At 53.6% G+C, this 17,132-nt stretch overlaps 1 protein-coding gene and 1 long non-coding RNA gene across 4 annotated transcripts; both read left to right on the top strand.

Moving 5' to 3' along the window:
• The first annotated feature begins 6,134 nt into the window (after positions 1-6,134).
• Positions 6,135-10,052, top strand: LOC123604293. The gene is made up of 3 exons (XR_006715286.1): positions 6,135-6,731; positions 6,826-6,942; positions 9,818-10,052. It is a non-coding gene; the product is annotated as an uncharacterized LOC123604293 (long non-coding RNA).
• A 1,874-nt stretch (positions 10,053-11,926) lies between these two features.
• On the top strand, positions 11,927-15,818 carry LOC123604291 (C-type lectin domain family 10 member A-like). Of its 3 annotated transcripts, none has more exons than XM_045490164.1 (11): positions 11,927-12,068; positions 12,255-12,357; positions 13,016-13,110; positions 13,677-13,793; positions 14,071-14,166; positions 14,266-14,337; positions 14,426-14,497; positions 14,653-14,739; positions 14,838-14,989; positions 15,246-15,352; positions 15,480-15,818. In XM_045490164.1, the coding sequence occupies exons 3-11, from the start codon at positions 13,044-13,046 to the stop codon at positions 15,631-15,633; spliced, it is 924 nt and encodes a 307-aa protein (XP_045346120.1). In that variant the 5' UTR covers positions 11,927-12,068; positions 12,255-12,357; positions 13,016-13,043; the 3' UTR covers positions 15,634-15,818. The 3 variants fall into 3 exon arrangements, with proteins under 3 accessions (XP_045346120.1, XP_045346122.1, XP_045346121.1); XM_045490166.1 differs by lacking the exon at positions 11,927-12,068 and adding an exon at positions 12,662-12,750 and having other exon boundaries at positions 12,107-12,357; XM_045490165.1 differs by lacking the exon at positions 11,927-12,068 and adding an exon at positions 12,656-12,750 and having other exon boundaries at positions 12,107-12,357.
• The last annotated feature ends 1,314 nt before the right edge of the window (positions 15,819-17,132 follow it).

The following is a 17,132-nucleotide window of genomic DNA, read 5'->3' as shown; positions in this document are numbered from 1 at the left end:
CGGGGAGGGCCCACTGTTTATTCCAGCTGGGGGCTTAGCCCGACCTGCTCTACCAACGCCAGTGTTCACCCTATCCCCGAGCACAGACGCACCCACCATGGTGTCTGACTGGCATCCTGGGGTCCAGTCAAGTGGACGCATAACATGACCCGAGCCAGGTTTCCCGTCAGGGGGTTTCCTGCATTCGTGCCTGGGTGCAACGTGGCATTTCGCTCTGGCTTCTTTTGATTTGTGGCCACGCACCCAGTCTCGCCTGCTTCCTGACGAGTTCTGCCTCGTGGAATTTGGCATCGAGAGTTCCCAAGCATGGATGCGCCCTGGGGGATCTGGCCATTCTCTGTGGTGGACCAGTGGCCATTTTTGTTTTCACCCATAATATTTATTTTTTAATGTTTTTATTTTTGAGAGAGAGCGTGAGCAGGGGAGGGGCAGAGGATCTGAAGCGGGCTGTGCGCTGACAGCACTGAGCCCGACGCGGGGCTCGAACCCATGAACTGTGAGATGATGACCAGAGCTGAAGTCTGATGCTCAACTGACTGAGTCACCCAGGCGCCCCATATTTTCACCTGCAATATTTCAAGCAATTGCTGCTTCTAACCCCATGCTTTCTACATTTCCTAATTTTCTTTTTTAAAAAAATTTTTTAATGCTCATTTATTTTTGAGAGAGAGGCAGAACCTGAATGGGGCAGGGGCAGAGAGAGAGGGAGACAGAATCCAAAGCAGGCTCCAGGCTCTGAGCTCAGCTGTCAACACAGAGCCCGACTCGGGGCTCAAACTCTCGAACCACAAGATCATGACGTGAGCCAAAGTCAGAGGCTTAACTGACTGAGCCACCCAGGCGCTCCAAGATTTCCTCATTTTCACTTTCAAAATTTTCTAGGACTCCTCCTTCAAAGCATATATGATTGGCATTAAATTAGGAAGCTACAAAAGTGGTCATTCATGAGGCTTCAAGCCTTACAGGGCTTGAAGCACTGGCTGTTCAGAGAAACTGCTTCCGGGGGTTTAGTTGTGCCCTCTAGGAATGATATCAGAATTTTTTTTTAATTTTAAGTTTATTTATGTATTTTGAGGGGGGTGGGAGGGACCGAGAGAAGGAGGGACAGAGTCCCAATCAGGCTCCGTGCCATTGGGGCAGAGCCCGACGCGGGTCTCCGACTCACGAACCACAAGATCGTGACCTAAGATCTTCTGCTTTATGCTACGAGGCTTTATGCTAAGTGAAATCAGCCAGTCAGAGAAAGACGAATATCATGGGACTTCACCCATATGTGGAGTTTAAGATACAAGACGGATGAACGTAAGGGAAGGGAAGCAAAAGTAATATAAAAACAGGGAGGGGGACAAAACAGAAGAGACTCTTAAATACGAGAAAAAACTGAGGGTTGCTGGAGGGGCTGGGGGGAGGGTGGGCTAAATGGGGGAGGGGCATGAAGGAGGGCATCTGTTGGGACGAGCACTGGGTGTTACAGGTAGGGGTTGAGTCACAGGAATCTAGTCCTGAAATCATTGCGCTCTATGCTAACTTGGATGTAAGTTAAAAAAAAACACAAAAAGGTCCGATGCTTCACCAACGGAGCCACCCAGGCGTCCGAACAATTCTCATTTAAATCCCAATTCAGGATCCGCATCAGTTACGCCTGCGTCCATCCGGGTACCTGCTGAGCCGCGCCTCGTGATCTGGTTACAGTTCCTTTCTTGCACAACTGCTGTTTCTTCTGAAGTTAATGATTATTTCACTTAAAAATTTTCTTCGTGTTCTTTGAACCTGTTACGAAATCATCCTTGACTGTTAAAAGCCCGGATATAATTTTCTGCACGCGGTGACAGGTCACATAACCAGTGTCTGGGTTTTCCTAGAGCCACGTGGGTGAACCCAAGATTTATGGGGCCTGAAGCACACACAGTTTTGAGGAGCCTTCCTTAAACAAATAACATTATGAGGGGCGCCTGGGTGGCCCGGTCGGTTAAGCATCTGACTCTTGAGATCGGCTCAGGCCGTGATCTCAAGGTTTGTGAGATCGAGCCCCAAATTGGGCTCTGTGCGGACAGCGTGGAGCCTGCTTGGGATTCTCTCTCCCTCTCTCTCTGCCCCCCCCCCCCCCCCGCTCACACACACTCTCTCATTCTCTTTCTATCAAAATAAATAAAACTTAAAAAAAAGAACATTATGAATATTTACTTGTTAGAACCCTCCTCCCCACAACTCTAAAAAGCTGAAAGCTACCATAAACACCACGAAATCCTGAAAAAGGGTATGATATTTGTAATAAAATTCCCAACTTACCTCTAAAATTCATTTTCCTAGGGGCGCCTGGGTGGCTCCGGCGGTTAAGCGTCCGACTTCGGCTCAGGTCATGATCTCACGATGTGTGAGATCGAGCCCCGCTCTCAAAATAAATAAATAAGCTTTTACAAAAAAATGAAAATAAAAACTCTTAAAAAATAAAATTCATTTTCCCTACACTTTTTTCTCCCCTGAGTACTCACTGTGTACTCGTACGCGTGGCAAAGACGTGGCAAGGTGTCTTTCCACAAGGAGAAGGGACAGACAGGGTGTTGTGGTTTACTCTTTATCACCGATGTCAAGAGCTTCAGGGCGCATTTCGCGTCCCACCTCAGTGTCTCCCCCCGGTGCGTCTGCACAGCCCGTGGCTGAAGGACCCCTGAAAGCCACACGGACCCACGATGTGACTGCAAACCACGTGCCCGTGGCCGTCCCACTCAAGTCAAATGTATTTCCAGCCTAATTCTCTTTTTTTCAATGTTTATTTATTTATTTTGAGAGAGAGAAAGAGAGAGAGAGAGAGCCGGCAGGGAAGGGGCAGTGAGAGAGAGAATCCCAGGCAGGTTCCACACTCACTGTGGAGTCTCACGTGTGGCTCGATCCCACCACCCTGGGATCGTGACCTGACCGGAAATCAAGAGTCGGATGCTTCGCCTGAACCACCCAGGCGTCCCCAGCCCCCTGGCACAGAGGACAGTGTGAAGCGGGGGGAAGTGGCAGGGGAGAGAGCCACTGGTCACCCTCACTGATTGTAGTGAGAATAACTTCTGTTTGCACAACTTACAAAAGTTTCCGATCCTGGGAAGACGTTGCCGGGGCCACTGGGGGCCCTCGTAAGGGGCCTGGTGGGGTCCTGGAGCTCAGGGCGCCGGAGGCTCCTTGTCAGTCTGCTCTGTGTCTCCTGGGGCCACCTGCCTGCCCGCCAGGCTGGGGGCCTCGGTGTCACATGATCTGGGGCAGTGCAGTCGCCTTGGGACCTTGGGACGTCCTGCTGTCCTGCTCATCCGGCGAGTTTTCTAGGCTTCTTTCTCCTGCGTTGGCGGGTCGATCGTTTGTGGGAACACAGAATTCGGGGCGGCCGGTGACCTCCGCATCGTGTGGCCCCTGGGGCGCAGCTGAGGTCCGACCCTATCCTTCGTCCTGGTCCTTTGTGTGTGAGCATCTCCACACTTTGAGGATGTTCCCTTTACCCCTGATGTCTGAAAACAACCCGTGCCTTCATGGGACCTCTCGCTCGCTAAACCGGGCTTCTAACCTCGAGGGAGATGATGGGACAGAACCAGCCGCGAAGCGGGTGGTTGTCTTTTGGGCCGAGGTGAGCATTTTGCTGGAGGTCTGCTGGCCTCAGGGGCCACCCTCCTCCCTGCTCAGTGTCCCCAGCTTCTCGTGGAGAACCTCAGGGGACTTGTGTCCGCCATCACACTGCCGTTCCTGGTTTTCCTCCGAATCTTGGACTTTAGGTGTTTGTGCTCCAAACTTTTGTCAACCACTGATTCGTACTCTGAATTGAAAAATATAGCTTGTGGGGTGCCTGGGTGGCTCAGTCGGCCAAGCGCCCGACTCTTGATTTCGGCTCAGGCCATGATCTCGTGGCTTCGTGGGTTCGAGCCCCGCGTTGGGCTCTGCGCTGGCAGCTCAGAGCCTGCTTGGGATTCTCTCCCTCCCTCTGTGCCTCCCCTACGTGCGCTCTCAAAATAAACTAAAAATATATATAGCTTTTGAATTGTTACCTTCAAAGTCAGTGCTAAGTATTGCCGAGCGAAGGGAGCCAGTCTGAAAAGGCGACATTCTATATGATGACAACGCTAGGACATTCTGGAGAACCCCAAACTGTGGAGACGGTAAAAAGATCAGTGGTTGCCAGGGGTTCAGAGGGAGGAAGGGAGCCATGAACGGCCGGAGCACGGGGGATTTTTAGGGAGTGAACCTAGCCTACGTGATACTGTGGTGGTGGCTACGTGTCATTATACATTTGTCAGAACCCATAGGATGTATAGTCTGAAGAGTGACCCGAAAAGCCAACTGTGGACTTTAGTTAACAACATATCAAGGGGCACCTGGCCGGCTCAGTCAGTAAAACATGGGACTCTTGATCTCGGGGTGATGAGTTTGAGCCTACAGAAATTTCTTTTTTTTTTTTTCTAATTTTTATTTTCAGAGAGAGAAAGTATGCAAGCGGGGTGGGGGGAAGGCAGAGGCAGAAAGAGAGAGAGAGAGAGAGAGAGAGAGAGAATCTTAAGCAAGCTCCATGCTAGCACAGAGCCTGACAAGGGGCTCGATCCCATGACCCTGGGATCATGACCCAGGCCGAAACCAAGAACGAAATGCTCAACCGACTGAGCCACCCAGGCGCTCCTGAGTCCATTGAGATTTCTTTAAAAAAATATATATATATCGACCTTGGCTCATCAGTTGCATCAAAGGTACCTTTGTATCAAAGGGAAGGTGAAAAAAAACGTAAGAGAAGAATAAAAAGAAAATTCCACTAAGCATAATTTTCTGTTCTCTTGTGTTGTTGGAAGGAGGGGAGAGGAAATCTGAGTGGAGTGCACGGTTGTGAGCAGAACATTTGATAAAGTAAAACTGTCTTTCTGAGAGATGAACAAAACAGTGGGAGCCAACTGCCTCCTATAATAATAATAATAATAATAATACGTAAACATTAAAGTAGCTTCCACTGTGCTTTTAGAAACAACTTTGTTGGGGCGCCTGGGTGGCGCAGTCGGTTAAGCGTCCGACTTCAGCCAGGTCACGATCTCGCGGTCCGTGAGTTCGAGCCCCGCGTCAGGCTCTGGGCTGATGGCTCAGAGCCTGGAGCCTGTTTCCGATTCTGTGTTTCCCTCTCTCTCTGCCCCTCCCCCGTTCATGCTCTATCTCTCTCTGTCCCAAAAATAAATAAACGTTGAAAAAAAAATAATTTTGTCACAGCAATCTATCAAAGGAAGACCTTAATCCATGCCAAAAGGAGACATGCTTTTAAATACTTACTCTTGGATTTTATTTTTTAAAGTAATTTCTGTGCCCGACGTGGGGCTCGAACTCACGAACTGCGAGCTCGTGACCGAGCTGAAGTTGGACGCCGAACCGACTGAGCCCCCCAGGTGTCCCGTATATCACTGTGCTTTTGCTCTGCATTTCGCTGATGGCCAACGGTACATCGCCCATCTCCTGTGCTTGTTTTCTATGTGTATGTCCTCTTTGGAGAAACGTCTCTGTGTTTTTTGCCCATTTTCTAATTGGTTTATTCTACTGTCGGATTTTGAGAATGCTTTAAAAAAAATTTTTTTTTTTTTTTGCAGGGGGCGCCTGGGTAGCTCAGTCAGCTACGGCCCGACTCTGGATTTTGGCTTGGGTCACGATTTCGTGATTTGTGGGTTCGAGCCCCACGTTGGGCTCTGCGCTGATGGCAGGGAGCCTGCTTGGGATTCTTTCTCTCTCCATCTCTCTCCCTGACCCTCCCCTGCTCTCTCTCTCTCTCTCTCTCTTTCAAAATAAATAAACTTAAAAAAATTTTTTTAATTAAAACAACTTAATGGCTCAGTCTGTCCAACGCTTGATTTCAGTACAGGTCATTATCTGAAGGTTGGTGGGATCAAGCACCGTGTTGGGCTCCATGCTGACTGTGCAGAACCTGCCTGGCACTCTCTCTCCCTCTCTCTCTGCCCTTCCCCCACTTGCGTTTTCTCTCTCTCTCTCTCAAAATAAATCAACATTAAAGAAGAGTTTTTTTGAGGGAGAGAGGATCCCAAGCAGGCTCCACACTCAGCATGGAGCCCGATGTGGGGCTCGAACTCACAACCAAGAAAGACATCATGACCTCAGCCAAAATCAAAGGGTTGGACCCTTAACCGACTGAGCCACCCAGATGCCCCAAGAATTCTTTTTTGCATGTACAGTATACATATCCGTGTGTAATTATAGTTGAGTGAATTGACTTGAAGAACTTGGACAGCATTTGGGGGGGATTGAATAATTTCTTTCAGCCCAGTCTGTCTGAGCACCTTCTGAGGGCAAAGCGATACATGAGCACGGCGGTGTGAAACATTAAAGCCTACGTTAGTCATCTCTCCCCCGAGTGGGGCTTGGAAGATTCTTCCATATTCTAGACACTCGTCTTCTGTTTGGTATGTGGTCTGCGAATATTTTCTCCAAGCCTGTAGTCTGTCTTTCTACCCTCTTAGCAAAAATCTGTTTACAAAAACTCTCATGTGATCAATCAAATCTTGGCAAAGCCCGATTCAGGAAGTGAGAAGAGTGACAGGGCCACATGAGAGAGATTAAACGACACTTTTCCTGTTTTTATAGAAGTTTGGCTGGATTCCCAAAGCCGAGAACGATTGCGGATAATGGCGGTGCCTTTAAAAACCAGGGGAGCTGGACGCACGTAGGCAGGATTTACCAAGAGGTGCCAAAATAGCCCACTACCATCCCTCCCTGCCTCCGTAAGAGGGGACGAGGGAGTTGAGGAGTTCATTTCAAGGGCATTCTTAGATGTGGCAAGAGATTCAAGTCTTTTTTTTTTTTCTCCATATGGAGGAAGGGGATGCTTCCCTGCAACCCACTGGCCAGATGCTGGAGTCCAAAGGGAACCACAGTAGAGACGGGGGTGTCTGCGAAGGGGGGACGACAGGCATGTCACTACCGGGCCAGATGGTAGGTAAGCCGCAGACGCTGTGGGGACGGCCGTGGACTGCTATTTGACAGGGGCAAGAAGAACTTTAGGGGCGGCCGTGGATGTGTCTTCAGGATTTTTGAGGGCACTCGTGGAGAAAGAGACTTGTCCTTGACAGGAGACGTCTGAAGGCAGAGAACCGGGGCTAAAGCTGCCCTGTGCATCAGTGGGTCCTGCCGCACTTGGTCATCTGTCAGGGTGAGAATGTCATGGAAAATGTGAGCCTGGTGGACCCCAGGGATGCCAGGCCTGAGCCATCCAGGAAGGACCCTGCCCAAGAGCACTTTGTGGCAGAGTGAGGCTGAAGGAGACCGTGCGTGTATGGCTGAAATCTAGGATAGTTGGCCATTGGGGCAAGAGCTGATGGTGGCTATTGGGCAAGAGCTGATGGTGGCCACTGGGGCAAGAGCGAATGGTGACCATTGGGGCAAGAGCCAATGGTGGCCATTGGGGCAGGAGCTGATGGTGGCCATTGGGCAAGAGCCAATGGTGGCCATCAGCGGGTAGCCAGAGAATTTGTTGTCCTTGGGAGGGGCTCCTATGGTGCAGAGGGTCCATGAGAGTCTCAGAGGCACCACCAACAGATCCCATGGAAGGCCACTGTTGGAGGCCTGCTGTAAAGAGCGTCCTGACTGCCAGCCACAACGGCACCAGATCGCGGGCCTCTTCCTTGAATTCCTCCCTCCTTCACCCAACCCTTGACACTCAGTGAGGAGAAGAGGAAAGAAAGGGGAAGGAAGAACAGAACAGCCCATGACTCCTGTCCTAGATTCTCCAGTGGCAGGTCCTGTGATACGGATCTTTATGAAAGTGATTTATGAGAAAGTGTTCCCAGGAAAACAGATAGGGGCATGGGGGTGCAGGAGGAGGAGGGGGAGGAAGTTATGCAAGGGTGTACCAGAGACTGAGATTCTTTGGAAAGTGACTCGTTAGGAAGTGTGACTAGGTGATCTTGAGCACAGTCCCAACAACGGGTCCTGTCCCGGCACAGCTTTCCCCAGTCAGGAACAAGGGACCCGGAGCACTAATACTCTTGCATCCAACGGCCATTGGTTCGGGTTCTGCCTGGGGTTGGCGAGAATGGGAATCCCAAGGTACATCTCGCTGTGGGTTCCGAAACTGTGTTCCGGCAGCTTGAGGGCAGGCTTCTGACCAAGAGACACAGGTGCCGGCCATGAAGAATGAGAGGGAAGGGACCGGAAGGGATCCGAGCAAAGCCTCGGCAATGTCTGCTGGAGCCCCGTGCCTGCGAGTCCCGAGTCGGTCTGCACGAGGCTTCGCTCTGGTCTGGGCTGGGCTTTCGTGACCTGGAGTTAAGACTGGTCTTAGAGCTGAATGTAAAGGAAGGATAAATCCAGGAGAGTCTATCTGATAACAACGAAATGAGGTCTTGGTGTAGATGCCCTTTTACAGGTTGAGGAAACTCCTTTCTATCTCATTTGCTGCTAGTTTTTTTGTTTGTTAAAAATTTTTTTTTAATGCTTATTTATTTTTGAGAGAGAGAGAGAGAGAGAGAGAGAGAGACAGAACATGAGCAGGGGAAGAGGAGAGAGAGAGAGGGAGACACAGAATCCGAAACAGGCTCCAGGCTCCGAGCTGTCGGCACAGAGCCCGACGCGGGGCTCGAACCCACGAACCTTAAGATCATGACCTGAGCCGAAGTCGGATGCTTGACCACTGAGCTACCCAGGCGCCCCTGATCTGTTGTATTTTCATTGCAGTTCAGTTGAAAATCGTTTCTAATTTTTCTTGAGACTTTCTCTTTGACCCATGGATTATTGAGAAATGTGTTGCATAATTTTGGGGGTTGGGAGATTTTTATAATTATCTTTTTTGGTTTTCCATCTAATTGTTTTCTGGCTTAATTCCATTATTATCGAGGACAGATGTAAAATTTCAATTTGCTTACATGTGTTAAAGTTTGTTGTGCGACACGGTCTGTCTTGGGGGCAGTCCCACGTGCACTTGAACGATGCGTCTTCTGCCACTGTTGAGTGGGGCGGTCTATAAATGCCCATTAGGCCAATTACAGGGGCGCCTGGGTGGCGCAGTCGGTTAAGCGTCCGACTTCAGCCAGGTCACGATCTCGCGGTCCGTGAGTTCGAGCCCCGCGTCGGGCTCTGGGCTGCTGGCTCAGAGCCTGGAGCCTGTTTCCGATTCTGTGTCTCCCTTTCTCTCTGCCCCTCCCCCGTTCATGCTCTGTCTCTCTCTGTCCCAAAAATAAATAAACGTTGAAAAAAAAATAAATGCCCATTAGGCCAATTACAGAAACACATATTGTGGTGTTGACCTGAATGCCAACACTGTGGAGGGGGGGCGGGGGTAGGATAAAATAACGTTAGCGTTCACATAGAAGAATAAAAGCCTAAGTATATATAAGGTTTTATGGTTAAAAAACTGTGGGGGCGCCTGGGTGGCTCAGTCGGTTAAGCGGCCGCCTTCGGCTCAGGTCATGAACTCACGGTCCGTGAGTTCGAGCCCCGCGTCGAGCTCTGTGCTGACAGCTCAGAGCCTGGAACCCGCTTCGGATTCTGTGTCTTCCTCTCTCTCTGCCACCCCCTGCTCGTACTCTGTCTCTGTCTCTCTCTCAAAAATAAACATTAAAAAAAACAAAACTTTAAGTAAATACAAGAGCTTCTGACAGTTTCTGAACCTCAGCAAGACAAAGCTTTGTTTCTCCCAAGCCAGTAGTCAGTTAAGCCATCACTGAAACAACAGAGAAGGTATTTGTTTCTTGAACATCACATTGGCGAGAACTGACAGGTTTGTAGGTGAAAGTGTGGATAAATGAACATCCCTCTACACGGTAGGGAGAAGGTGGACTGATAACGACGTTTCTGCCCGTTTTGCTTCTAGAAATCTAGCCAAGAGCAGTCTTCGCTTCTTAGCACCAACAGGCATTACGAGCCTGTTCACTTCAGCATCGTTAATCCAGTTGAAGGATCCGCAGCTCAAAAAGGCATCACCAGGGGAGTCATTTAACGGGCCGTTAAACAGAAGGACGTGGTGTCCGAAAACCCTCAAGACCCATTTTTCTTCTAAGTTCCAGTCTTTCTCTCTCCTCTCTTTTTTAAAAGTTTATGTCTTTGGATGGGGCGCCTGGGTGGCTCAGTCGGTTAAGCGTCTGACTTCAGCTCGGGTCACGATCTCGCGGTCCGTGAGTTCGAGCCCCGCGTCGGGCTCTGGGCTGATGGCTCAGAGCCTGGAGCCTGTTTCCGATTCTGTGTCTCCCCCTCTCTCTGCCCCTCCCCCGTTCATGCTCTGTCTCTCTGTGTCTCAAAAATAAATAAACGTTAAAAAAAAAAGAAAGAAATCCTGGCCAGCTGAGGTGCTGGGAGAGGCAGCAGGGAGAAAGCGGTGGAAGACGGAAGCTATGATGCTCAAGAAGGCAGAAGCCTCCGAAGGCCTCAGAGGCAGAAGCATTTAGGAAAGAAAAGAGGGCAACTTGCGAAGAAGTCAGGAAGGGATCGGCCTTTGGGAGGACGGGCTCACGGAACAGAACCTCGGGAGGGATGGGGGGAAAGCTGCACCGTCACCAGTGTTAACAAGCTTCTAACCTGCTCATGATGACAACACAGCACTGTTCCCACACGATGAACGCAGTTGCAAAAGGTCATCACATATCTTTAGGCGTCGGCTTTGCAAAAGTCGGGGATAAAGCGGTTTTTCCTCAGGACTCAGCAATTTATGGGAAATGCTCTAAGTGTACTTTATTTTGCGGCCTGGAAGGAGAACTGCTTTTGTGTGTGTGTGTGTGTGTGTGTGTGAAACCCACACGAAATTTATCAGCAGAATCCTGTTAACTCTACCTTCGCAGCCTCTCCAGGATCAGAACCCTTCTCACCGCCTCCGAGCACGACGCGCCGTTTCCGCTCTTGTCTCGTTTCGTGGGATTCACAACACAGGTGTCACACGTGCGAGTTCACATACAAGTCGGGTCATTCCCTCCTCTGCTCCGACCCCTCCAAAGTCTGCCCCTCCAACTTGGAGTAAAAACAAACGCTTAACAATAGCCTAAGTGCCCTAATGAATTGGCGGCCTCCCTGCTCCCTCTGTGACTCATCTACTCCTCTCTAGCTCATGTCTCCATAAAATGTCTGGCGAATGGAGAATCCTTGTACACCCTAGACATTCGTCCACCCTTTGCACCTGCTGTGCCTTCCGTTTGGAGCCCTGTTCCTCCTGGGGCTCCTCATAACTTGCTCCCTCACCTCCCGGAGACCATTGCTCATATATCACCTTCCCAGTAAGGCCTTTCTTGACACCCTACTCTTGCTGGCCTTAATAAAAACTGACCCTATCTCGGGGCGCCTGGGTGGCTCAGTCGATTAAGTGTCTGACTTCGGCGCAGGTCACGATCTCACGGTCTGTGAGTTCAAGCCCGGAGGAGGGCTCTGTGCTGACAGCTCGGAGCCTGGAGCCCGCTTCGGATTCTGTGTCTCCCTCTCTCTCTGCCCCTCCCCCACTTGCGCGCGCGCGCGCGCGCGATCTCTCTCTCTCAAAAATAAATAAACATTAAGCAAATGAAAAGAAAGAAAAGAAAAAGAAAAGACTGCGAGTGTGAATTCACACCGAGTGTGGCAATGAGATTTACAGGTGATGGGATTCAATCCAGTTCCCTTTCTTGAAGATGGCCAGGCCAGGGTGGTCTGGAATTCTGGCCCCTTGCACTCAGCACACCCATGAACTTGGGAAGCCCACGGCCCGGCTCTGAGCCTCAGTCCACCATCCAAAGCTCCTCCCCAAGATTCTTGTGGGATCGGAATGGTTAATGTCTGGCACGCCTCTGGCACAATCCCCTGTTACAGATTCGACGCTCGGTAAAATTTCCCTTTCCTGCCTCCTTCCTCCCTTTGCAGTCAGGAAACCCCACTCTGCCTTGTCTTCTTCCCCTGGGGGGGGGGGGGCGGGGCGCCCCAGGGGAAGCTCATGTGCCAGGACTTGGTGAGATTGAGCAAGACCAGAGATGCGCTCCTCTGGACCCAGCTGCACACTGATGGAGACGGGTTCTGGGAACTTTAGATGAAGGAAGCGAAAGGGGGCGTGGGCGAGGAGAACCGACACACTGGCCCTTGGACCTTCTGGTCTGGCTCCCCTCTCCCGAATGGTAAAAATGAGGAAGTCAGGGGGGCTTAAGAGGAGGGGACAGGGGGTAGATACACCCCAGAGGAGGAGGAGAGCGGACCTGCCCCGCATCCAGCCCCTTCCTCGCGCAAGCCTTCCGATCCCTTCCCCACTCCAGTCGGGGAAACGGGAGATTCCAGCTCAGAGCCTCCTGGGCTTTGGCGCACAGACACCGGCAGGACTCTGGTCGCGTAGGCGACCCCCACTCGGGATCTCCAGGATTTCGTGTTTTCCAGCTCTGGGCCTTGCTGCGCAAGGAGTTCCAGACGCAGGTAACCGGCCTGGCACTTAGGGGAGACCAAGAAATGGTAAGGGACAGCTTGGGGATTCAGTGGCCGAGGGGAGGTTTTACACTCTATTCCCTTCCCTGGGTTGGGCTTGAAGTATGGGGGGGGGGGGCCGAATCTCAGGCACAGACTCAGCCCCGTTCCAGCCCCCACCCCCGCCGCGGCCCTAACCGCGGTACTAACCCCCGCTTCCCCTTCAGCCCCAGCCCCAGCTTGGACCTCAGAATCAACTGGAATCTTAACACCAGCCCCTTCCCCAAGTTGACCCTGACTCTGTTTCCAGCTTCAGCACCAGGCGTAGGCTCAGCCACATCCCCGACCCCAGCTGGCAGGACGTGCCCCTCGGTGCCAGCCCGGCGTCGGCCCCGGTCCCAGCCAGTACTGCATTTAGCTCCTACTTTACCTCCTTCAATCCCCAGCTCAACGCAACCCCGCGCGACCCCCAGTCCCGACCCCACGTCCAACCTCGCCCACAAACCCAGAACCAGGCCCGAGCCTCTCTCCGACCCTGGGCGCGCCCTCAACCTGAGTTCACCTCTTCCTCGGACTCTGGGCCTGACCGGGGCTCCCACCGAGTCCCAGCCTCCCCGCTTCGCCCCAGCTCCTGCCTCAGCCTGGCCCCCTGGCCCTGCCTCCCTTTCAGCCCCGGTCGCCCCAGCATTGGTCCAAGCATGTCTATGCAGTATGAAAAGTTCCAGCATTCGGAGACAGAGAAGCAAAGCCAGGGGTCTAGAAACAGTAAGAGGGATGGGGAAACGTTCCCTCCTTCAATACACTCTTCAGGGGTAGAGGGTTTCTGCTGTCATACCTGCACACCTGCCGTGTGTGGGCTGCAGGGGGGCCCCCATCCCGAGGGGGTCCGGCCCCAGCCTCTGGGGACCCCAGTGTGAAGACAGGGACAGAGAGGGCCACAGGGGGCCCGGATCCCTCTGCTCTGGAGGAGGCCGTGAGGGTTAGCATCGAGGGAAGAGTATTTGGGTTCAGAAGGAAACCCACCTGTGAGCCTGGCGGGGCTCCAGCTCTCTCTGGGTCCTTCTGCCCCTCCCCCAACTCTGATAGTGTCTTGCCCATCACCGTCCCCCTCCATCTGTGGGTCCTTGTGTCCGTGCGTCCCCACGGAGGCGCGAGGGTCCCAGGTGACTGAGGGCTTGGGCTGGTCCCTGAGGGGTCAGAGGCCTGGGCGCACCCCGCCCCACGTGTCCTGCCTCGGCCTCCCAGCATTACCCGCGACAGCCCTCATCCCTGACTGGTCCCTGGGCCCTCTCCTCCTCCCTGTCCCGCCCTGACGCCCTCTCCCCTCGCAGGGCCGCCTCCGCCTCTCCACCACCTGCAGCGGCTCTGCTCTGGCCCCCGGCCCTTCCTGCTCTCCCTGGGCATCAGCCTCCTCCTGCTGGTTGGCATCTGTGTGATCGGATCCCAGAGTGAGGGGAGCGGCGTGGGCAGGGAGGAGAGAGCTCACGGGGGTGGGGGTGGGGTGGTGGCGGGTAGGGTGGCCCCTGGCTCTGTCACTTGGTGCGGTTGGCTGAGTAGCCCAGTGGCCTAACCCCTCCAGACCAGGACACCGCATAAGGATAGGGCCCGTCCCTCTGGGTTGGGTCATGTGAGGGGACGGCGGGACAATGCGCGCGGTGAGCCTGCTGGCTGCCGGCTCGCAGAGGGCCTGATAAATCCCAGCATGCTTTGTCCCCTCCCCATCAGATTCCAAGTGTCAGAGGGACCTGGTGACCCTGGGAGCCACTTTCAGCAACTTCACCTCAAGCACTGTGGCCGAGCTCCAGGCCCTGAACGCCCAGGGTGAGCCTGGCACACGGAAGGGGCTCCATGGGGGCGGGGGTGAGGGTGGGGGAGGGGGTCCCGAGCACCGAGTCCTCCCCCCCCCCACGTGTCCTCCAGGTGGCAGTTTGCAAGAAACGACAACGTCTCTGAAAGCCGAGGTGGAAAATCACAAGCGGGAGCTGCAAGCAGGTGAGAAGCCGCGGCCCCCCGGGGAGAGGGGTGGGGGTGGGGGTGGGGGTGGGGGGAGCGGCCTCGGTGCTGACCCCCTGCCCTGCAGCCCGCAGCCTGAACGACAAGGTGTTCGCCCTGGAGAGCAAGCTGGAGAAGGACCAGCGGCAGCTGCAAGCAGGTGGGGGCCCTGTCCCCGTCACCGGGGCGTGGCGCGCACGCGGGACAGGGCGCAGAGGTCCCTAGGCTGGCCCGCGCGGGGACGCCTGGCTTCCGGGGGCTCGCTGAGCCCCCCCCAGGCGCTGCCCCCGCTGCCCACCTGTGTGTGTGTCCCAGATCATTCCGATACCCTCGCTCGAGTCCAGCAGCTGGCCAAGGACCTGAGGACCCTGACCTGCCAGGTGGCCGCTCTCAAGAGCAACGGTGAGGGGCGTGGGGGTGCTGCGCCCCCTTTCCTGCTCGTCCCCCCACCCCCACCCCTGGGTGGCATCTCAGACCCTCCCCGCCCCCCCGCCCCTCAGGCTCTCAAAGTACCTGCTGCCCGGTCAACTGGCTGGAGTTCGAGGGCAGCTGCTACTGGTTCTCGCGCTCCGGGAACACCTGGCCGGAGGCTGAGAAGCACTGCCGGCTGGAGAACGCGCACCTGGTGGTCGTCAACTCCAGGGAGGAGGAGGTGAGCGCCTCAGTGCCGGGGTCCCCTTGAGGGCAGCGGTTCTCAACCTCAGCCGGGCCGTCAGAATCCCCGAGGGGGCTTGGTTGAGCTCTGTCACCCGCTGAGCCGCTCCCAGAAGTTTCATTGGCCGGGGGCATCGGGGCAGCCGTCCCCAGTGTCCCCCAACGGGCTGAATGGACACGTCAAGTTCAGAACTGCGAGTCCAGGGAGGAGGCTGGGCTGGAGAGAAGTCACCCTTGCCCTTCTGTCGCCCCAGAACTTTGTGCAGGAACATATAGGCTCCTTACACGCCTGGATGGGCCTCAGTGATGCCGAAGGAGCCTGGAAATGGGTGGATGGGACGGACTATGAGACCAACTTCAAGTGAGTGCAGCCGGCCTTTCTGTGCCCCTCTGCCCCCTTCAGCTCCTGCCCCTCCGGGGTCTGACCCTCAGTCCCTTGTCCCCGAGCCTGGGTTCTGGGCCCTCTGGCCATTGTCCTCTCTCTGCAGGAACTGGAGGCCGGGCCAGCCGGACAACTGGCATGGGCACGGGCTGGGCGGGGGCGAGGACTGTGCCCACTTCCTCCCCAACGGCTGGAACGATGATGTCTGCCAGAGACCCTACCGCTGGGTGTGCGAGGCCCGCCTGGGTGTGGCCGGCTAGCGCGGCGGCCGAGCGCTGCCCGCGGGCCACCCGGCCACCAAGCTGCAGGGAGTGGGAGGGGGCCTTCCCCTGAGACCCCTGATAGGACCCCGTGGGACAGGACTGAGCCCTGGGAGTTTGGGTCACTGCCACCGTTTTGGATGTTACCCTCCTTGGTGTTCAAAAGACCATCTAGACTTCCTTCAGGTGTTTGTTGGTTTGTTTTAATTTCAGCTTGACTGAGGTATAATCGACCCACCAAATTGCAAGGTGTTTGAGGTGTGCATCATTGCGATTTGATATTCGTATACACTGTGAAAGGGTCCCCCGTGTGGTTAATCCCCTCGTGGATCCATCGCGCGCGCGCGCGCACGCGAGAACACGCGAATCCTACTCTCTCGGTAAATCCCAATTATACGATAGTGTTCACGACTAGTGACTGTGAGACCCTCAGACCTTACTCATCCCGTAGCTACAACTTTGTACCCTTTAACCAACCTCTCCCTACCACCTCACTCCCCAGCCCCACCAGCCTACTCTCTGTTTCTATGAATTTGACCTTTTCTTTTTCTGATTCCACATATAAACGGTACCATGTGGTATCCGCCTTTTCTCTGGTTCATTTCACTTTGGCGGAACGCCCCCAGGGTCTGTCCCTATTGTTGCCGACGGTCGGCTTCCCTTCCTTCTCACGGCTGAACACGGTTCCGTTGTATTATCTACACCACATCTCTAGCCGTTCATCCGTTGACGAACATGCAGGCTGTGTCCATATCTTGGTTATTGTGACGAACGCTGCGGCGAATATGGGGGTGCGGATATCTCTTTCGTACTCTGTTTTCATGTCCTTTGGGTATATGCCCAGAGGGGACACTGACGGATCACGTGGTCATCCTATTTTGAATTTTGGGGGGCAACCGTCATCCTGTTTTCCACGGTGGCCTGCACCGACCCACATTCCCACCAACAGGGCACGACGGTCCTCTTTCTCCACAGCTTTGCTGACGTAAGTTTTTGTGTTAAACCTTAAAAATCAACCTTATCGAGATATAATCCTCACGCGATATAACACACCCACTTAAGGAGTAGAGATGACTTCTGAAACATGTAAATACCTCAGTAACTTCCACGCAATCCAGGACGTGCAGAGCATGTCCGTCAGCCCAAAGTTTCCTGACGCCCCGAGCCTGCTTCCTTTATCTCCAGGTGCTAATATTTATGATCTGCTTTTTTTCTCTATTGATTGGTTTCGCCGATCCTAGAATTTCACAGTATATTGTTTCGTGAAGCCATATGTATTCCATATTGCCTGATTTTCAGCAAACTTTCTTTTTTCATTGTTAAAACTTGTTTATTTTTGAGACAGAGACAGAGACAGAGCACCAGTGGGGGAGGGGGGGAGAGAGAGAGAGAGAGAGAGAGAGACATAGAATCAGAAACAGGCTCCAGGCTCTGAGCTGTCAGCACAGAGCCCAAAGTGGGGCTTGAACTCACGGACTGTGAGATCATGACCTGAGCTG

The sequence above is a fragment of the Leopardus geoffroyi genome, chromosome E1 (genome assembly GCF_018350155.1).
Source record: "Leopardus geoffroyi isolate Oge1 chromosome E1, O.geoffroyi_Oge1_pat1.0, whole genome shotgun sequence".
Taxonomy (NCBI): Eukaryota; Metazoa; Chordata; class Mammalia; order Carnivora; family Felidae; genus Leopardus; species Leopardus geoffroyi.
The sequence above is the reverse complement of the archived record's forward strand: the minus strand, read 5'-3'. Positions and strand labels throughout refer to the sequence as shown.

Excerpts from the sequence above, each read along its gene's own strand:
- LOC123604291 (XM_045490164.1), top strand. The coding sequence starts at position 13,044 with ATGTCTATGCAGTATGAAAAGTTCCAGCATTCGGAGACAGAGAAGCAA. Across the intron at positions 14,338-14,425 it reads CAAGCGGGAGCTGCAAGCAG|CCCGCAGCCTGAACGACAAG; the intron begins GTGAGAAGCCGC and ends CCTGCCCTGCAG. Across the intron at positions 15,353-15,479 it reads GACTATGAGACCAACTTCAA|GAACTGGAGGCCGGGCCAGC; the intron begins GTGAGTGCAGCC and ends CTCTCTCTGCAG.